We start from the raw sequence: 21,319 nt of genomic DNA, 5'->3' as shown, positions 1-21,319 counted from the left end.
AAAATTGACATGAAATTGTATTCATTTATGTCCAACAGTCAATTATCTTCATTTCATTGTTATATTGCGTTTTTTGTACATTATTTTGCGAGATGATTGCGGTGGTATTAAAAGTGGAGTTTGCACGTTACAAGCTGCCAGCAAGATTTGAAGGTAGCCTCTCGGCCCTCGCATCTCCCACAAACGTGAACGAGTACGAGACGTGCATTGTACAAACGCGAGCAGTAAACGAGACGATCTTAGCGTCAGGTTCAAACAACCTAGAACATTTAATAAACAATAAACAAGGAAGGAAGACAAGAGACTGGTTCTTTTACTCGCGAGGAGAACGGACAGAGTTGCACGCAGTTACAACCTCCTACTGCTCTGAGCACACTCTGCCGATCCCTCTCTTTTTTTTTTCCTAATTCCACAGACGTTGCTGCTGCTATCTTGAGATAAGGGCACACACAGCAGAAACGTAAAACAATCGCAGATATGACTCATTGTGCAGATGCAGATGTGTTCTTCATCAGCGCTGATTGTTTCAACCTTCGAGCGCAAAATGTTCCGGCCGCTATCTACTGATGGAGGCAACCTTCATGACACAATCAACATTCTACTGCTGAATGAATGCTTTGAAATAGGATGAGAGTCAACATGAGACAACTTATGTCCATTTGTTCTAACACTTAGCCATTGCTAGCGGTTTGATGTTGTATGTTTTTGGAATGTACAATCAAAAATAGAAAAGAAGTGACAAACTTACCCGCTGTCCACCCAGGACAGACATTTTGAACAAATATGACCAAAAGTGTTTTTTTGTTTCGCCTTTGAAACTGCAAAGTCCACTTTTAAGGGGTGGACGAGGTCCCCACTGGTCCAGAACGCACTGCTCTTTTCCTACTTTTCATGTGTCCTTTGTTTTTCTGGAATGCACGTGTTTGTTTGTTTGTTTGTTTGTTTGTACTGACTCAGGGGACATGTACAAGAATTCCAGTGCACCTGTTTGCACCTCTTTTTAACTTGTACACAAGGCAATAAACTCTACTGTGCTCTATTCTATTCGAGTCTAATCGCTTCCATTCTAAACAAAGTCTGCTTGATGACTGAATAGATGAAAGGGACCCTTGAATGAGACCTTAATTGCAAAAGACAAATGAGGTCAGGCGCTCCAGCTGTCATGTTGCTCGGCCAAGTTAATTCCACGAAAAACTCAATTAAATCTTGCCTCTGGCCAGAAAGATGAGATCATCTCCGTTCTTCTGGCCAGTCAGAGCAAGGAAGGCAGTCTACAAAGTCGAGTCAAGTACACTAGAACGCTCTTTGTTCATTTGGAGCCAGCGTCTCGGCTTGCACGGATCAGATGGCTCTCCGGTTTCTTCTGTCGTCAATCGAGCGTCTGCGAGCAAATTCTTTGGCCGAACGACTCTGCAGGCTTGCCCTCCAGGCGTGTCGGTGAACGCCGAGGACCGAGCGGGCGGGGACCCCGTCCGGGACGAGCGTCCGCCCGCCTCGGACGCTTCCGACACGTCCGAGGCTCATCGTCTCCGAGTCCGCAAAGCAAAATACTGCAAGCCTGACATACAGAAATACATTTTCATATCTATGGTGAGTGCAATGTGTTTTATTTTCATCAGGGATGTTCCATACCACTTTTTTTTCAGAGTACTTTTGTTTGAATACTTTTGATATTTAATTAGCTCAATTAAAGCTAATTTGTACAAAACGTTTCCTTTTTTTTTTCTTTCTGATGCACATGATTTGCTGCACTGTAGCGCCAACTACTGGCGAGGAGGACTTAATGTCATCTTCAATCGCAAACTCCCCTTTGACTTGTTTTTCTCTCCTCACCATTTGCAGTTTTTCAATAAAAAGACAATTCGACAACTTTGCACAACTGCGTTGTGACTGAGCGATCGAAGGTTTCGGGGCGCTGAGCCCCCTCCTGCCCACGGCGAGAAAAATGGCACAGTTTTAATGTGTACATTTGAACGCAAATTCATTCCCACATTTATGGAAGAAAAGCAAATGGTGGGGAGTGGGGGCAACATCCGCCCCCCGTTGAGATGCGTGGACTTCGCCTCGTTTTATCTGTGACGCCACGCAAAGGGGGCCGGAGGGGGACGTGGTCCCAGACATCTGCCGGGAGAGGGCTTCCAAACCAGAGCCGTAGATAAAAATCTTTATCTACGGCTTGAATCCAAACGAGCGCCCATCCCCCCCACCCAACTCCCGACCCCCAACCAGGTAACGATTGGGGCCGGGGGTCATGTGGAGCCCCCGACCACTTTGAATTTCAAATTTGTAAGGACTTTCTTTTAAAATCTAGGTCCGACTTGTGTTGACTTTTGATGGTCAACCCATGGAAATGCTAAAAATAAATTCAAAATGACTGATTAGTGTGTGTGTTGTGGTGGAGTTCTCAGTAGGCGAGATCAATAAAAACAGTTGTTTCATTGAAACTTGGATTGGCACAAATTGGACAAAGTCCAAGAGTGGTTAGCGAAGGTAAACATCAGCGCAGCGGACGAGCACAACAAATGTTTCCTGGTGGTTCGAGTGACGGAAAGTTCATGCGGTCATCGCCTGATCATATTACATACACCCACAAAATTGATGGCTAAATTGTTTTGAAATATGAAGGAAAACAACTATTGTTCAATTTATTTTAAAAAAAGTGCTTTCGTAACATGCGGCACGGTGACCGACCGGTTTGCACATCTGCCTCACAGTTGTGAGGTTGCGGGTTCAATTCCGGCCCGGCCCGTGTGGAGTTTGCATGTTCTCCCCGTGCCTGTGTGGCTTTTCTCCGGGTACTCCGCTTTCCTCCCACATCTCCAAAACATGCGTGCTAAGTGGATTGGAGACTAAATTGCCCGTAGGTGTGATTGTGAGTTAGAATGGTTGTTTATTTCGTGTGCCCTATGATTGGCTGGCTCAGGGTGTACCCCGCCTCTCGCCCGAAGATAGCTGGGACGCGCCAGCACGGCCGCGACCCAAGTGAGGAGAAGCGGTACAGAAAATGCTGTCTCTCAGCGTTATGAAAAGCGAAGCGAACTTTGGAACAGATTTTGAGTGGAAAACATGAAGTAAACGCACATAATTTCCTTTCACGGGCCACAGAAAATGACGCACCTGTTCCGTCTGCCCTTGTTTTCGTCTTTTATTTGTCTTTATTGTTGTTTCATGTTGACGATTTTCATTGACTGACGTGCAACACAGCTGCGTTGGTTTTCTTCCAGTTCTCTATCAATAACGTGGAGTTTCGCGTTGGTCATTTGTTTCGTTTTCCTTTTTTTTTTTTGAAAGATGTCTTTCCATTGCCAGGCGGCCTCGTGGCCACGCCCCCCCCCAAGTGACGTCATCGCCGCGCTGCGGCCACAGATGAAGGCCAACAAAACTCCAAGCAGCGAAAGTGCTCGCCATTTCCGGACTCGTCCTTCTGCAAGGAGAACGACACAGCAGAAGAAAGTTATCGTCAGGTAAGTCACAAGCCTTCTGCTTCGTTTCTTCACATTGGTCACCTCGTCGTTCTTTTCCAAAGTCCAGATTTGAGGGACTCCCGTCAACTTTGATGAGCAATCAAATCAAGATGGCGATTATTCCGATGGCGCGTTTGCTAACGCGCCTTCAAAATAAAAGCCTGAAACTAATAGATGGACATCGGCGCTCTGGATTGAAAAGAGCGATGTCACATCATTACAGCACGCAGCCAGTCACCAGTTACCAGCAACCAGTCACCAGTCCCTCCTGGGAGAAAGTAGACGTTCCCAAGAAGGTTAATTCGGCCCTAAAGTTGTATTTCGAAAATTGAAATCTGCACATGACTGCTATTATACCTAATTTTAAAAAATAATTGCGTAAGCACTCCCATTTATTGAAAATAAGTATTGAAAGTAAAAGTTTTGTTTTTGTTTTTTATGTGATTTAATCAATATGTACCTGCAAGCAATATTTGAGTAAAAGTACAAGTACCTTAACAGTAAGTAACTTTGGTACAAGTTAAAGTCACCTTGCAGAATAGTGCTTAAGTATTAGACATTAAATGCATTCACATCTTAAAAGTAATTTTCTCACATTAAATGTACTCAAGTATTGAAAGTATTTTAAAAAAGGGAGTCGTTGGAATTGTGATGGTTTTTCTTGCTTTTCATGTCATGTTGATGTATTTAGCGTACTTACGTGGTGTGGTAAAAGATCTGCGCGTTGCCCGACGAGCAAAGTAGAACTTGTCCGGCCTGGGCCGAGCGCCTCAACCGGAAGACTAAAACAACATTGACCTTTTGACCATCAATGAATTGAACCTTCGAGATTGGGCGGGCACCCGACCCTGTCTGCAATCCGATATACAAAAACAACCGGGAATGAAGTGTTCACGTGTACCCCCCCCAAAAAAGCTTGCAAGCAGCTTGGCGACTTGGCATTTTACCGTAGCGAAGCTTCATTTCAAGTCGACTAACTTGCGGCTTAGCTGGCGACGTGTTCCGAGTCACGCCGGCAGCAATGAATGCACCAAAAACCTGCAAAAACACAACAAACGCATACCTACTTGTGACTCAAGCAACTGGGCAATTGCAAAAACCTATTCCTATTGTTGACCCTCACAGGCTGAGAGGGAAGGTTCGAACTCAAGAAGTTTTTTCGACGAAAGGTGAAACGTCTTCAACAATCCGGTCGTCTTGGTTCAAACTTTGCCGATTATCAGGAGAATCGGGGGCATCCAAACGGGTTTTGTCGGGCACCCCCTGTCGACGATTGGTTTCCAGGCGCCATCACGACGGGGCCTCGTGTGCCCCTTTGCACACCGCGGCAGACGCTTCCCAAAGACCACAGCAGGTGGTCAAGAAGGAACGTTGTCAAGGGGGTGGGGCTTCCCTTTCATCTTGCAGCTTCACACCTGCGCAGACCTTTCGCTATTGTTCTTGAGCAGCCAGACTGGAGTCCCTTTTTGCGGATTCGAATTAAAACAATGGTTTCAGTTCACCATTAAAGGAACAAAAACATCCTGAGGCCAAAATGATATTTTCCATGCCAGATTGAGCAATCTTCAGCTTTCTCTTGAGTCAAGATGAGCAAAGTCCATGGACTCGGATGAGTTTTTGAGTCTATTTTTCTTGCTGTTGTAAGATAGTTTTGGGTGATGAATCTCTGGAGGGTGTAGATGGTGCAACAGTCTGGTCCCGTGCTGTGTTACGGGCCGAGGTAAAGGTGATGGAGGAGCTTCTGCGGTTGACTCCTCTGCCGGGTTCTTGGGTGGCGAGGCAGGAGTTCCTCTCTAGGTCCTCTCTTCTCTTCTCCTGGCGGCAGCACAAGATCCGGTCCGGGCCTGTTCTACAGCCTCGGAGTCGCGCTGCGCACACGAAAGCGGTTAGCCCTCAGTTGTCTTGACTCCAACTTTGTTCAGGTGTGGGCCTTTTCCCCTGAACGGGTCGCCTCTTTGCTAGAAAAGTTCTCAAAGAAATGCAGTCCTCTCGACTCGCAGACAACACAGACCATGTGTTGAGCTGAAGCGGCCGGCTGAATTTGTTTGGGAAAGTTGACATCGCCACTTTATCAGGACTCTCAAATAGTCTTTGGTGATTTGATGTGGATGCAGTTGCAGATGTCCACCGCTCCATGTACACAATCAGCTGTTTCACCCCTTGGTGTTCGGCCTCTTCCTCAGGTCGCCGTTTGGCGCCGTCTGAGACGGTGGCACTCGATAGCCGCCAGCGACTATTCTGTTTTTGTAAATATTTGACGTGGCACAAGCTCCGAGAACAAGAGTGTCTTTCACCCCGGCACTCGGCAGTTATTGGATTTATCTGCTACTTCACGGTTACCGCTAAGCAAGATAAGTTTAGCACTTTCTGTTCTATCCGGTCACATTTGGCTCTTACAACGCTAATGATAGTTTTTTTTTCCCTGGTGATGTGTTATATCTTCCGATGCTCCCAACATTTTGACTTGGCTTCGCTTTAGCACCGAACTCCATCTTTGTCTTTACGGTCCTGGGAAAGATTGAAATTGTAAGTAGCATGGGTTTTGTGCCCTTTTCCCCACTGGATTCTACGCGTTGCATAAAGTTATTTTTCTGTTTCTGAGGCAAAAGTCCTTGCTTGTCGCGCGCACATTTCTTGATCTGACTGCTTTGACGGAGAGACTTTGTTTGGATGACTCCGTCCGGTATGTGGAGAAACTCGTACTCGCTGCAGTTACGCTTTCTGTTGTCAGGCAAAAGTAAACAGGATAACGGCATCGCTTTTCTTGAGTAAAAGTTGTTTTGAGCAGCTGTTCTAGTCCGTCCGTATCGATCAGGCTATCTATCCACAGACATAAAAAATAACTTTGTTTGAAGAACATAAAGAAATGATGTCACAAGGCTTTCTTAGCTGTGATATGTAAGTTGAGTAAAAGGATAAAAGATTTTAAGCTTCCTTTAAATACTGGAGTTAATTCAAGTCATCAGTTCGAACAAAAAGCAGACAAGGAATACTCAAGTCAGATGAGCGCTTAACGGTGACTCGTCTGGTACGCGACGACTGTTGTTTAATTTTCGTCTTTTAATTTGCGCCGTAAGCTACATCTACGAGACCCGTTTCAGGCCACTGGAGTGTTTCCGCTTGTTTTCTTGATCAGCTTGTGGAGCGGGTCGATGTCAACGATCAGACCAAGAAGTAGGTTCAATTTGGTACTGAGCAAATGATCCGAGTCCTACGAGCATGCTGGGATTCGCCCACGAGTCAAGGCTGCAGAGTCTGCCCCGTCCGTCCTGTGGCCGTCCGGATCAACTGCTGCTTCTCTTTTTCTTGTTACTCAAAATACAAAGTGGGGGGGGGGGGGGGGGGAGTTTCCAAGTGATGAACACAGTTCATCGTAACCTAATCAGTCAGGAAGTATGTGTGGGTGCCCCGCTCGAAACATTTCTTACCTTTGTTTGGTGCAAAGGCAGAAAAGGGTTTTACGGGACCGACGGCGGGATAGTGGACTAGGTGAGAACCAAAGCAGAACAATAGTGAGACTAGATATTGGAACACAAATAACATTACAACAGTTATTTGTAGATTGGAGAGGGTCCGGGGGGGGTGGGGGCACCCGGCCGGTGAAGACGTGCAATAACTAACCAAGAGAACGAGATAAGAGAGGACAGACAAGGGGAGGATATAGGATGTGGGAAATGATCAAGGCAGTGCTGCGGTGGGATTCTTCTTCTTATTATTTTTTTTTTTAAGTGTCTATAAACACTGTGAGTTGATATGTTAGTATAAACTATGTTGTCAGTGATAATTCGAGTGTTTCTATCGAACTTATTCGTTAAACGAACACCATAACACGTGCGTGTTGGTCAACTGGTGCACGGAGTTGCTGAGCCGGCACATCGAGGAAGTCTGAGCCGCGAGGTCCGCCGTGATTGCCGCGGTTGCACGGTGAGATGTGTTGAAGGAGGCTTTTCTCCGCCAGTCCTTCGCGTGTTCGTTGAATTTCGGGTGGTGAGAATGTTGGTCAGAATCAGAGACTGGAAATGAACTTCTTTTCAGATCTTTTATTGCAGAATATTCTGGGCACAAATGTTCTCCAGGCAAAAGCTGCAGCTGCCCAAATGAGCTCAAATGTGCGCTTTTTCAGCGTTCAGTGCGAGATTATATGCAGTGTTCAGGGCGGTGTTTAAAGCTTGAGCAGGGCGGATCCAAGGTCGCAGCAATATCTCTTCTTGGCACAAAACATCCTGTTCTGCGGCTGACATGTAGTTTCACAGTTACACAATTATCAGAACATTTTGCTACTGAGGTTAGGTTGCACAACATAACAGTGCACAAATAAGTCTATGTATGAATGATCATGGCATCAGTATATCGCGTGCGAAGGCCTTCAGATGCTTGCCGGTACGTTGATTATTCTTGTTATTTTCCCGTTCCATTAAATTGCAATTCATGATTGCCCTTTGTAATAGCACGTTTGTTCAGTTAGCCCTTGCTAAAGTGAAATTTCTTTGGGTATGTTTATTTTTTTTAAATTTGTATCTTATCATTTATTCTTATTAAAAGATTCATTTGAACTGAAAACTGTTGCATATTGTTTCTTAAAAAGTAGTGCAATACAAATAGATTTTTCATGAGCAATAATGGTGATTAAACTATCGATCGTGATTTATTTTTTTGGGCCATAATCGTAAAGCCGGAGCTGCCAGACAAAACAAGTTTTGACCAGGCAAAGGCAGTGTGCTAGAATTAGACATCCAGCGTCATAAGAAAAACCTCGTTTTATTTATTTTAGTGGGCCGGAGGCTGGCCGAAATTAGACACTTCCACATTTCATAAGCAAGAAAAAAACCTTTCGTTGTGCTGCATTGTGACTTGATGAAAAAATTGTCCTTCTTCGTCACTTGCGTTGTACAAGGAAAACGAATGTGAGAGCGTTTGGCAGTCGTCGTGTTTCCAGATGCGTGTCTTGTTTCGGGCTGGGAAAAGAAATGGAAGTCCAGTTCAAAAATTGGCCAATGCCAAATTTCTGCTTTGAAGCTCCGCGGACGCACGTTTGCACCGCCGGAACCCGCGTTTCCCACGGACATTTTTTGCAGACGGACGAGCGTCTGTAAGCGATTTTTAAGACATTGATGTGTAATGTACATACGACGACATGGTAAGTGTGAGGAAGCTGAATGGTAGTTAGCCTTTTTTCAACTCAAATGGTCATTGCTATCGTGTTAATGCTAATAGCATTGGCTAATTTTGTTGTTTTCTCAAATGCTGTACACCAAATTGATATCATGCACTCATCACCAACATATGCCGTTTAAGGATGGAAGTCCATCCCTCATAAATCACAATAAAATGCATGTTGGTCGTAAAGACACTTGAATTTTTTGATTGATTTTTTTAAAAAAATTATTATTATTTGCGGGGGAGGGCGGACTACTGAATGGAATAGTCGATGGGATAATCGACTCTAAAAAGATTTGATGGTGACGGCCCTATTTGTGTTAGTTAGCGCACACACTAGATCAACAATGCAAGTGATTGATTGTTCCTGGGAGGAAGCTGCTGAGTTATGACTTGCAGCCCAAGGGCACGAAGGAAGGAATTTGGCCTGTTTCTACTCCCCCCAACGCCGGCCTCACGGTCACAAATCAAACTGGCACACAACAGCTGAGGATTTTGCCGTGACGCTCCTTGCAAGTTGTGCAAAAAGTTTCTTGAAACAATCGCGCATGTGCATTGAAAAGGTCAAATTAAGTTTCCCCCGTAAAACATTGGAGGTTTTCCTACAACATCACCCTTAACCCCCACATTGCAAACTTTATGGTGGAGTGTAGGGTGGCGCCTTGAAAGTTTCATTCTGTGACCACACTGCTGTCTCAAATCATCTTTCCCCATTGGAATGAATGCAAATGCCGTTAATCTGTTCCAGCCTCTCCAAAAACGTTGTAGTGTGGAAAACATTGTACTCTATAAAAACATGTAGTAATGGCATCATTAAATGAAATCAAAAATAACTAAATAAAATACTTTTTTTCAACTGAATGCTTCTCCTTGAGGCGTTATGAATCTCACTTGACTTCTCGCCAGTCATATTGCAGCGGGTCGTGTCCTGCCTCGAACGCAGGTGGGATTCATAATAACATCGAAACCCCTCTCTCAGCTCATCGGTACAGCACCAATATTAGTCATTCTACGCAACGGATGAAGGATATCGGAATGTGAGTGTTGTTGTATTGTCAGTGTACATGTTGCAGTTTCCAATCACTTTCTTAAATGGTTAAAGCAACGCAACAGAGATGATAGTTAGCGTTAGTGGACTGAAAGGTTGAGAGTCTTATGTGGTTTGTTTTCAATACCTAAGGTGTCCTTAAGTAATACTTTGTTTTCTGTTGAGTTTGGTGGTCAACTTCAGCTGGGCGTGGCAATCACGCACACCTCATGAAGACAAAAGCTACTGACTTTGTTTTGTCAAAATGTGGCTTAACAAGTAGTCACCTGAATTTTACGAGCAGTTGTTGTCCTTTTTTCTTTTATTGCTTCCCCCTTTTTGTTGCCACTATCATGGGGAGCATCTGTGGAAGTTCTCTTTTGTCTTGTGGATTGCCCGGAGGCTCTCGGGAGACGTCGAGGAAGTCTTTGCGTGTTATTTAGTTTAGGGCTGCAACTAACAATAAGTCTAATAATCCATTTATCTGCCGATCATTTGATTAATTGATGAATCATTTTTTTCCCACCACTTTATTGAAACTGGCCGTTATTACAAATGGAAACTGTAGAAAATACACAAACATAAGTTGATGACGATTGGTTCGTAACATCTGTTAGCAAAATCGGCAAATATGTTGATGATTGTTTTCCTAAGTAAAAGCCGATGTTTGCAAATGTCTTATTTGGATTAAAACATATGTCGGATCGGGTGTTTACCGTGTTTAAAGCATATTCAGATTTTGTAGAAATTCGCCCACGCAGATTTGGGGACGAGACAATGAAGCTGTCAGTTTCACGCTTACTCAAACAGAAGTGTCACTATGCTGTCTGTTAGAAACTGTAAGAATAACAGGAAACGATCGAAGCATTTTTCCGGCGCAGCTGCGCATTTCGGTCAAGTTCCATTGTGTTGCATCCTGCTTTGCTTCAAATAAATAGCGGACGAGGGCAGCAATTGTTTGACAGACTTGGTGAGCGCTCTCCCAGTGAGTTGCTCTGCTGTCCCTCGCCAGCAGAAAAGGACAATCTTGGTCGGTGTGCGTTCACTTCCATGCAGTCCGCAGGCTTGTCTCAGTTGTTTTGCAGAAACTTCTCTGACGGCACGTCTGTGCTGTTTCCCGGTCCGTGCCCCCTGCCCCTCCGGCCTGCCTGCCCCCCTAGTGGCATTGGGTCATATTTAATGTTTTATTCTCTCATCCTGTTTACAATTAGTGCTATGTCTTTTGTCTTTGTTTCACTCTCCCTTCCAGAAACTTTGTTCTGTTCGACTGATCAAGTCTGATTCTCAATAAAGCTCAATTATAGTACCACAACGGAAGCTTCAAAACTCCACTGCGATACAGTAAACCTGTTCCGGCATAAAAGGGATACAGATTGTCCATTCTGCTTGACCTAACAGCCAAACAGGACAAAAAAAAAGAAAAAGAAAAAGATGGGTGCATGAAAGTGTGGTGAAGGTCCACCTCAGACATAGAAGGAAGAAGATGAAAAGACTAAAATGAAGGAATGTTTGCATGTTTTGGAACTTTGACGGGCATTCAAATGTCGTTACTCCTCCACTGATTGTGTCGCCTGTTTGGACCTCTTTCAGGGACGTTGGCTCCAGCTGAGGACACAATGCAGGCCTCAGCAGACAGAATGTGGAACTATTCCGGCGCACAGAACGTGTGCCCTTACCAGACATGTGGTGGTGACAATTGGCCAACCACATTTCCTGGTCAGGACGGCAGAGGCTACCAGAATGTGTCGCATGTCTCTCAGACCAACTTCTCCACTGGTCCACAAGGTGCAAACAATGGACACCACTTTGTCTCCTCTAGAGTTTGTCATTACAACATGGGGCAGGAGTCGTCGACGTGGAGCACAGAACCCACTTCCTGCGCCCAGAGAGACATGCCGGCCTACCAGAACCTGCTCCCTACCTCGTGGGGCCCATCAGGAGTGGGCCACGGCCACGGTGTTGTACCTGAACACCACATGCACAGTAGTGGAGTCTACCAGAAACTGCCACCGCCATATCCACACAACAGCGTCCCAACACGTGGGCAGTTTTTTTCCGGCGCCACCACCAATCGGACACCTCGGCAACAGCCGGACACGAGGGTCACATTATTAAACGCGTTGGAGTTGCGCGCCAGCAAGATTGTCCAAAAAGTTCCAGAAATGAAATGGCAGATTATACGCCATCGCACTCAAAAAAGTATAGCGATGAAAGCAAGGGCACAAGCAAGGATGCCAGAGAGGATACCAGAAAGTCTGCCGGTGAGGACACCGGTGAGGATGCCAACGAGGGTGCACGTCAGACAATACTGTCAGTCTTCATCACTTCATGCAGTGCGGGCACCAAAGCCACCAGAGCCGGAAGCAGTGCGTGTTCCCGGAGAGTTGTCACAGCTAAGCAAACCAGACAGCAGAAGCCGCTGCCAGAACCAGACGCCAATGGTTGATGTTGCACAGATGCAAAACCCTGAAGCACTTGAACTCCCCACCACCAACCCCTCGTCACCCAGTTGCTCAGCTCTGCGAACAGTTGCCGTCATGCAGCCTGTTTCAGGGGAATGTCTGGAGCTCGCTGGCCTGCTTTCAGCAAGTGCACGTGGTGCTTCTGGCCAGAAGGACCCGTTAGCAGGTGATACAGGGGGTCAGGGGAAACGGCAGGACCACAATGCTCCACCACCTCTTCAGCCAGAAGAGCATAAGATTCAAAGTCAGAGACCAGCCAGTGTTAGACTCCAGTCTCTTTTGACACGGATGTGGACTCAAGCAGATTTAGCGGTACTCCTCAGAGACTACCATCAAGCCCAGATTAACTCTCCTGAGTCTTCTGTCCTATTTAATTCTGAATATATAATCAACATGTTCTGGAAAGATCCCCAAATATTGCTGAATAAACTCTGCACAGGCTGGTACGAGGACGTCATGAACGAAGCTTATATGTTTTGTGATGAGCACTTGGCACCAGACACTCTAGTGCTGACAGAAGCCAAGTGTGACTTGAACATTTGTAGCCTTCAGGTGCTGCAAGACGGTGAGGTCTACTCCGAAATGCCATACTCATCATTCTGGCGGAACATCAACCAACAGCTCGATGACATCGATAAGGAGTTCGGCTTTGAGAGGAACTTCCTGCATCCTGCACGACTACCAGAAGCGCTTACGCCATCGGGACCTGCGGGAGCTGAGGCTCCTTTGCCAGAGGCCATATCCACCTCCTTGGAAGACAAACAACAAGAAAAGAAACAAGGAGTACAAGAATTGGAACAGGCACATGATGAGCCGGAGATAGACTCTGCTACGTCTGTATCTCCCGGTGATGACCCAGATGACGTGTACTCATTTGTCATCCAAGTTTTGCCCCAAGAGGAGGCCAAAGCCATCTATGAGAGCATACATCACGCAGAAGAAGCTCCTGTCAAGGGGGACCTGAAAGGCTCCGTGGAGCCTGAAATGAGCGTCGACAAAGGGGACTCCGAACGAGGGGAGGAGGATCAGGTTGAAGCAGAGTTGGAGTCTCTCTTTGAACACTGGGATGAAATCCTTTTTGCAAAAAAACGAGAGGCGCTGCAGAACGATCTTGAAGACGTGGCGGCAGAAATAAGGTGTGGGGATCGTGATGTCTCACTCAGTAGGCATGCAGGCAACCAATCGATGGATTCCAATCAATCCCAGGACGCATCGCCATTGATGGAACAAAAGGAAGATGACGAGAGAGAGATTTTTGCCCAACAGAAGCAAGAACAAGTAGTTGACCAAGAGTCGGGAAAGGTTACCCAACAAGTTGACGACCACGCAATGGCAAATATCTCCCAACTAGATGACCAAGAGACAAGAAAGGTTGCCCAGAATAAAGACCAAGAGATGGCATATGTCTGCCAACAAGAAGATAACGGAGAGTTAGCAAATGTGTCCCAACAAGATGATGACCAAGAGATGGGAAGGTTTACCCAAAAAGATGCCCAAGACATGGCAAAGGTCTCCCAACAAGATGATGACCAAGAAATGGAAAATGTCTCCCAGCCAGTCTTAGTTTTACCATCCCAAGTTTCTTGTCCGACTGAAATGTGGACATTCGGGACTCGTCACCGTGTGGAAGTGATCGCAACCAAACCATTCCCAGGCGAGAGGCCGCTCTGCCTTGCTGCCAAACGTTTAGCGGCCGCGAAGAAAAAACGAAAGAGAGTCAAGCATTCTGGTATCAGCATTCCGTGCCTAAAGAAGCTGAAAACCAAACCTCTTCGCAAGAATGTAAGCAAACGTAACAAAGAAGCGTCGCCGGCAAAGCGCAAGCTGCCTGTGGAGCTGGTGCTCTTTGGCTCGGCCGGACGCAAACGTCACCACACTCTGGCCCATCGCGCGCCAGACATTCTGACCGTGAGTTCCAAATGCAGGAGTCCGATCAAACAGAAGATCTACGAGCAGTGGCGTCTACCTCCGACCAGGATTGACGGCAAAACCAAACTCCAATTCCCGAGGCACTCCGTGGACGAGCCCGGGCAAGAGTCGCCTTTGCCCACTATAACATTCAGGAACAACAAAGGCAAAATCTCACTGAGCCTGAACAAAAGGTCCATCCTGGATGGACCCGATAGGGACGCCAGTTCCCTCGACCCAGCTGCTGACAGAATGCTGACCACCACCGGCTATCATCGCGGTAAGTTGATGGAAAAGTCACAAACCACCACTGACGCCGACACTCCCTACAATACAACTTCGGAGGTGGGAGTAAGTAACGTGCAGTTCATAAGTAATTCTCAAGTCTTAACTTTCAAGTTGCGAGCAAGTCCCAGGTTACAGTAGCAAATATCCAAGATTAGTGCTGCAAACACATTCAGAATCGCGCATCGATTTGAATCGTCCCAAGCTAGTTTCCATATGGTCTTTTCAATTAAACGACTAACTGACATGAAGCTTAGTTCATGTTTGAGAGAGTGGAAGCCAGCTTCCAAAAATGTAGCAATGAAAACGGAAACCACACGATGGATGTTGTTTTGCAGGCAACGATAACAGCCCCGGTCCACTCAGCAACACTCAGAAATGATTGGCGTAAACGTACAGTACGTACTTTATCGACCAGACCAGATGATAACACGTTAATGAAAACGAAAATGTCTGCTTACGTTTCACCACTTTTATTCATTATTTTCAAGACTCTACTCTGTGATTGGTTTCATGTGGATGAGTGCATTACAATGGGCGGCCACCAGGGGGCATCCTAAAACTGACTGTAGCATTACACCAGCTGCAATAGGGCTAACATCGCCGCACCACAGCGCTTCATCATTCGCTTCCTCACTTTGCTGCGATGATTACTTGTTGTCAGACAAAATCTGCAGTGTGATTGGCAAAATGTTTTGGAGGGGAATAATTTGCTAAGCTACTGAGCTGTAAATAGTGGAGAGTTGTCGCTTGGTCATGGTCAACATGTTAACGAAATGGTGACTGATAACACCAAATTGTTTTAGAGGCTTAAGAATATTTTAGGGTGGCTGTAGACCCCCAAAAATAAGCCAAACGATGCCGCCGGGTTTCATGTTGAAGCAAAAGTGTAAAAAAAGCCAAACTATCGACTTGTTAATAGAATAGAAAGCCTTTATTGGCGTTGTGTGGCGCACAGGAATGTGGTGAAGCGTTAGAATTGAACTTTGACTTCAATCTTGGAAAAAAATTTTTTGGTGGGGAAAAAAAAAAGAAGCAAACTAATTCTCCTTTGATGCTTGAACGTTGTCATTCTTCTCCCTTAGACAAATTAAAGCAGGCAACTGAAAGACTACCCTGGGACCACCACCTTCGCCATGGTTACCATGGGAACCTTTGGTGGAACAACAGCGGCCGCCATGGCACAGGGTACCGCATTTTTTCACGCGTTTCATATTTAATGTGGCGTCACGGTCAGCGTTTGTTTAGCTTGACTATTTGTTTGAAATTGTCTCCAGGATCAAGTTGACGTGATCCAGGGAGCCGTCGGGAAAGTTTTTAGTTTTTCCTCTGAAGACGACAAAATCAGACGAGCGCTGATCTTCCTCCTCTTGACGTTTACTATGACACAACCACACTAAAGAGAATATTCTGGAATGTTTTTTTGGTGACCTCGTGATGACATCATATTTGTACCTACAAAGTTTATTTTTTTTTTAGCTTTGAATTAAAGTCCATTTTCCATGAATCTTGGATTAAATATTTTTTTTTGTTGCATGTGGTGTTCCACTGCGCTACAGGTTGTGTTTCTGCCGGTGTTGCCCTGACTGCCGTCCGCTGTGATTGGCCGGTCAACATGTCAATCGATTTTATTGATCCATTTGAATTAGGATATATACATTTCCAGCCATCCATCCATTTTCTGAGCCGCTTCTCCTCACGCGGGTCGCGGGCGTGCCGGAGCCTATCCCAGCTATCATCGGGCAGGAGGCGGGGTACACCCTGAACTGGTTGCCAGCCAATCGCAGGGCACATACAAACAAACAACCATTCGCATAATAATAATAATATTTTACGGCCATATCACTCAGCTCTTGATGATGGGATGTTTATAAAAACAAGGACGAAGATGAATCTTAAATTTCAACACTTTTATTTTGTTTTGTTTTTTTCCAAGAATGCTCAGCCAACATTTTCATGTGGATGAGTGCATGACAATGGGGACCACCAGGGGGCGCCCCAGCACTGACTTTAGAATTACACCCACAACCAGAGTGCACATTGTAGCAAAAGTGTCAAAAAAAAGCCGAACGATCACACACATACACACCTGACGCCATCTTACCAGAAGTCAATTCATTGCACAACAGCTGTCAATCACAATGCCACGCCCCTTTCATGACAACCAAACGTGAGTTTTTCTTACATGTAGAGACCAACTGGAGACATTTTAAATGTTTTAATGTGTAAAGCCCACCAAAAGTGACATTTCGTTATGTGTAATTGCATTTTTAATTTCAATTTTAAAGTCATCGCTGTCATCGACCTTGTATGGTTTTAAAATGCCCACGTTAGCAAGTTAGCATGCGCGGGAGTTCATAAAACACACTCCAAAGTAGCGAAGGATGAAAAAGCCGTGAGCGGCTATTGAACAAACCAATCACAATGTCCCCGGCCAATCACAGAGATGCTGTCTTCTTCTCTTGTCTACTTCCTGTAAAGGGGGTCCACTTCCTGTTGTGATGGTCTTCTTCCTGTAATAGTGCTCTACGTCTCCTAAACTTAAATGGTGGTTTACTTCCTGTAATTAACCTGTAATGGTGATCTACTTCCCGTAACCTTCCCATCGTGGTTTTCTACTTTCCGTCTTCTTCCCGCCGCTGTTGTCTAATTCCCGTAATCATCTTCCAGCTCGGCTCTCTTGGCGGCGTTGACCTGGTCCACCGGCCCCTCCCTCTTGGTCTCCGTGACGACCTCTGTGTAGGCGGGCTCCGGCCGGGGCGGGGCCTCGGCCTTGGCCTCGGCTTCGGCGTCCGCGCCCTCCTGGCCCTCGGCCACGGCGCGTTCCTTCTTGATCTTGATCTTGAAGGTCTCCTTGGTGGGCGCCTTCTTGGCGATGTTCTCCTTGAAGCGCTCGCCGCTCTGCTTGAGGCGCTCGCCCGCCTGGTGCATCTTCTCGCGGCGCTCGGGCGGCATCACCTTCTCGCCCAGGTGGTGAAACTTGGTGCCCAGGTTGTCTTTGGTCTTGCTCATGTTTTCCTTGGAGAAGGCCGCCTTCAGGGTCTCCGTGCTCTTCACCATGGACTTCTTGAATCGGACCGCCCGGGAAGGGTCCGCCTCCTCCACGCTCAGGTACTCTTCATCGGAGGAGAGGTCGGCGGGAACGTCGTAGGAATCGGGCTCCAGCTCCAGATCCTCCAGGCCCCCCTTGGGGCTCTTGGTGACGGCCACTGAAGGAACCTCGGCCTCGCCCTGAGGACGACACAAGAACAAGGATTGAACCTTTGCCATCAGCACATATGTAGACATAATGAATTCTAGTTCAGGTGAAAGTTCAGCCGAATGTCTTGTAAATGTTGAAGACGTGATATAAAAGTGACTTTTTAATGTGTTGTGCACAAATGTTTGTGTTTCAAGGGTGCCAAGCGTGAAATCAAACAACCAAATCAACCGTTAGGTATCTGACAATTTCTGATAATGGAACTGGGAGTGAGCCCTGCTCATTTTTCAAAACCCCGCCCCCGCACCCAGTTTCTCAGCCCGTGATTTGGCAGCTCGGCCGGACAAAGTCGGCCGTCGGCGCTTTGTTGTCACCCGACGTTGAGCGAGCACATCGAGAGTTTTGCGAATATTTTGGATGTCTTCTGCTTCCTGGCCTGTGATTGGCTGTGCTTTCGACAGACGTTGGGAACAGGTGGAGCTTGCGGGGTGTGTAGTGGTCTCAGAATAGGACCCTCTGTCAAAGATTGTCAGCAGCTGCTGGCTGAGGTCCGGTTACGCTCGCTGCTAACTTGACCGAATTTTAAAAATATGTTTACAAATGAGCTAATCGGAAAGTCAAGTCAAAAGTGTGTCCAACGTTGGCAGTAGAGCGCAGACCTGTGGCGAGGCACAACAATCCTACTTTGGATCCGAAGCAACTTCCAGTCCTTGGTACACTCAACTTTGGGCCTCACACAAATCTGTCATTGATCAAAATGTTTGCTCTTGTTTTTGTTTGTACTCTACGAACAAATTTGGAAGACCACAAGTAATGAGAGTCAGCTTTTGAAAATACATCTTGTACCCAAGATTCACAATGTATTGAAGTAGTCATTCATAAAAAACAATAATAATAATTGTAACACTAATAACTTCAATGGGGAATGTTATGAATGACTTGACCAACATCGTAAGCGTGAAAAGGACACTTCTCATCACTTGGACCGTGGCTGCGTTCGAGGGCTTGTATGCGTGCGCGCGCGTCGGCAGTTGTCACGCAACGAGCGGATGGCGCGAGATCACGCTTAGATCGCGCGCCACGAAAAGCCATCGAACCGCTTGGCATCGATCCAGGACTTGAGAGTTTTCGTGTCCATCAAGTGCACGCGCGCGCTGCAAATCTCGAACAACAGTTCCCGAAATGTACACGAAGCACGCAGGACGACCGGCGAGCTCGCCCGTGACGTCACTCCGAGCGGCACACGCCCTCGAGCTTTTCTGTTGCGTCAAATGCCGAAATCGTTGCGCTCTATTTATCCCTTACTATCTCATCTCAAGACATGCTGTTTTTTCATTCATTTCATTCTCTTGATTTATTTGTTTGACGCATGTTTTGTGTGCAGCATTCTCTAATTGAACTTTAGAATGAATGAAAAATGATTAACGTGAATATTACGTGTCGTCACTTTCTGTTTCCGATGATACGGACCTTTTGAAAATAGCATGAAGATTAAGAAAGTTCTGAACGTTTTGGGGCCATGTTTGACAACTTTCAACCTCGCCGCATTGGCTGTAAAGTGTCAAACGGACGGACGTCCTTTTACGGTGAAAAGGGGGCGTGGCTTATCCAGATCGGAGCGCAGGGGGCAGGACCTCGTCATTTAGAATGAATTCCGAGTCACTTCCAATACGTACGGCGGTGTGAAGCAAATCGTGTGCGGAATCCGACGGTGATTTCGCGTATTCGCTCAGCTTGCGTGCAGAGCGAGAACATTTGTACGCATTGATTCGTCAATGAGGCCCAATGTTTTTATAGGAATTCTGACACATGTCTGAAAGACTGACCTTCTCATGGAAGTTCTACTGGAAATTCTACTGAGTTTGTCTGGAAGTCCCATGTAAGTTCTACTCATGTCTACTGGAGTTTTTCCTGGACGTTCTACTAGAAATTGAGCTAGTTGTTCTACCGGAGGTTCTACTGATTGTAATGGTAATTCTACTCAGTTGAACTGGACGTTTTACTGCGTTCGACTGGAGTTTGCAGTGGAATTTCTCGTGGATGTTAGTAGTAGTAGTTCTGAGTTTGCCTTAGGGTTCTACTAAGTTGTACTGAAGCTTCGACTGGACGTTCTACTGCTTTCTACGAGAGACTCTCCTTGACTCATTTCTTATGAGTTCTACCGCAAAATTGTCACTTGGAACCTTTTACAATTATAGTTACTAACCAATTGCTACTAGCCTAATATTTGCTTTTGTTTTGAAAATCCTACTTGCGCCTTCACGGGACCAAGTGGCGACCATTCAAAACGTTCCCTCCCAAAAAGCAAATGAGGAAAACGAGCATGTTAGCTGTAGAAGATAAGGAAGAGGAAATGAGGCATGGAAGAAGAAACCTAGCAAGCGGTGTGTAGAAGAAGAGGGAGGGTGCGTACGACCTGGTAGATGACGACTCTGAACTTGTTCCTGACGAGCAGCTCGTCCTGGGTGCTTTCGACCTTCTTGACGCGACCGTTCTGTTTCTCCACGCGGACTCGGACGTCCTTGACGTTGGCGCTGACTTTGCGCGTCTTCTGCAGCAGCTTGTCCAGGCATCCGCTGGCGTCGGCGTGCTCCTTGGCCAACTTGAGGACGTCGCCCTGGATGCTGCGGATGTTGCTCTCCAGGTCCAGCTGACGTTCTTCCATCCGCTCCTGGCCCGACTGCACGTTGTCGATGATTCCGGCCACGCGCTCCAGCAGAGACAGGATGCTCAGGGCGCTGATGGGCTTACCCTCCTCGTCCTCCATCCCCACGATCTCCAGCTTCTCCTGGACGCCGTACTTGGTCTGATCCATCTCCTTACGGGCTTCCACGAGGTTCCGGCTCTGGAGAAGGAAACTGTGGCTTTAGGGATGAAGGAGCCTCCGGTTTGGCAAATAAATGAAGACCCTGGCTCTGGGGTAAAAGACTTCTGCTTTGTGGAACAAGGCTCCAGCTTAGATTCCGGGTCGGGGGAAGAAGACTCCGGCTATGGGGTCAAAGGTTGTGGCTTTGAGGAAGAAGGCTTTGGCTTTGGGGATGAAGACTCTGGCGTCAGGGAAGATAGCTCTGGCTGTAGGGTAGAAGGTTCTGGATTTGGGGAAGAAGGCTCTGGTTTTGGGGTACTAGGTTCTGTTTTTAGGGACGAAGGCTTTGGCTTTCAGGATGAAGACTCCGGGTTTGGGTTGCAGAACGCTCCAGCTTTGGGGTTAAAGACGCCAACTGGGGGGTAGAAGTTTCTGGCTTGAGGGAAGATGCCTCCAACTTCGGGCGAGAAGACTTCGACTCTCTGCCTATGGGGGCACAAGGCTCTGACTTGAAACGGATCCGAGCACAGTGACCCACCGGGACGACTGGTCGCAGCAAAGAGGGGAAACTCCGCCCCCACCCCTCCTTAAAAAAGGGAACGTGATCCCGCTCCTTCGGAAGCATCCAGCAGTGAAGCCGGCAGCTAAAAATAAAACTCCGGTAAGGAGACACTCGGACAATTTTGGGAATGATGGACATGCAAGTCCGAATCCTGCTGGGATCGGGTCTTCCTTTTTTTACGTTATTTGCTCGTTCGAAGGCTTAAGAAAAGCTCGCAGTTGACCGACGTTTACGTCAACACTTACACTTCAAACATACACCCTCCAAAGAAACACCCAACCCAAAAGACCCTCCCAGAGTCCAAAGACCGACATGCTGGTTTATTCCGGGAAGTCCAAAAGGATCTTTGGTGCTTTGACTCATCGGGAATGTGGCTCGTCGTCCGTCAGGAATGATTTGCGAAAGCAAAGAACGCGACTCGTTTGATTTGACATTTTCGTCACGACAGC

At 46.6% G+C, this 21,319-nt stretch overlaps 2 protein-coding genes across 4 annotated transcripts; one reads left to right on the top strand and one right to left on the bottom strand.

Moving 5' to 3' along the window:
* The first annotated feature begins 3,309 nt into the window (after positions 1–3,309).
* On the top strand, positions 3,310–15,810 carry LOC133489469 (uncharacterized). Of its 3 annotated transcripts, none has more exons than XM_061798586.1 (4): positions 3,310–3,464; positions 11,239–14,298; positions 15,389–15,491; positions 15,581–15,810. In XM_061798586.1, the coding sequence occupies exons 2-4, from the start codon at positions 11,265–11,267 to the stop codon at positions 15,594–15,596; spliced, it is 3,153 nt and encodes a 1,050-aa protein (XP_061654570.1). In that variant the 5' UTR covers positions 3,310–3,464; positions 11,239–11,264; the 3' UTR covers positions 15,597–15,810. The 3 variants fall into 3 exon arrangements, with proteins under 3 accessions (XP_061654570.1, XP_061654568.1, XP_061654569.1); XM_061798584.1 differs by lacking the exon at positions 3,310–3,464 and adding an exon at positions 6,400–6,638; XM_061798585.1 differs by lacking the exon at positions 3,310–3,464 and adding an exon at positions 7,160–7,844.
* Positions 15,811–16,198: 388 nt separating this feature from the next.
* cavin4a (caveolae associated protein 4a) lies at positions 16,199–20,881 on the bottom strand. Its single transcript, XM_061798606.1, has 2 exons — positions 19,919–20,881; positions 16,199–17,534 (listed from the first exon to the last, which is right to left on the bottom strand). Exons 1-2 carry the CDS (start codon positions 20,315–20,317, stop codon positions 16,950–16,952), a joined length of 984 nt encoding a protein of 327 aa, XP_061654590.1. The 5' UTR covers positions 20,318–20,881; the 3' UTR covers positions 16,199–16,949.
* Positions 20,882–21,319: the final 438 nt, after the last annotated feature.

The sequence above is a fragment of the Phyllopteryx taeniolatus genome, chromosome 14 (assembly GCF_024500385.1).
Source record: "Phyllopteryx taeniolatus isolate TA_2022b chromosome 14, UOR_Ptae_1.2, whole genome shotgun sequence".
Lineage (NCBI taxonomy): Eukaryota > Metazoa > Chordata > Actinopteri > Syngnathiformes > Syngnathidae > Phyllopteryx > Phyllopteryx taeniolatus.
Note: the sequence above shows the minus strand (reverse complement) of the source record. Positions and strands in the feature narration are given on the sequence as shown.

What these genes read in the sequence shown, in the direction of transcription:
- LOC133489469 (XM_061798584.1), top strand. Translation starts at nt 6,617, where the DNA reads ATGTCAACGATCAGACCAAGAA. An exon ending in GTCAACGATCAGACCAAGAA is followed by an intron (nt 6,639 to 11,238) that starts GTAGGTTCAATT and finishes GACCTCTTTCAG; the next exon opens with GGACGTTGGCTCCAGCTGAG. An exon ending in CACCACCGGCTATCATCGCG is followed by an intron (nt 14,299 to 15,388) that starts GTAAGTTGATGG and finishes CTTCTCCCTTAG; the next exon opens with ACAAATTAAAGCAGGCAACT.
- cavin4a (XM_061798606.1), bottom strand. Translation starts at nt 20,317, where the DNA reads ATGGATCAGACCAAGTACGGCGTCCAGGAGAAGCTGGAGATCGTGGGG. An exon ending in TCAGAGTCGTCATCTACCAG is followed by an intron (nt 17,535 to 19,918) that starts GTCGTACGCACC and finishes TGTCGTCCTCAG; the next exon opens with GGCGAGGCCGAGGTTCCTTC.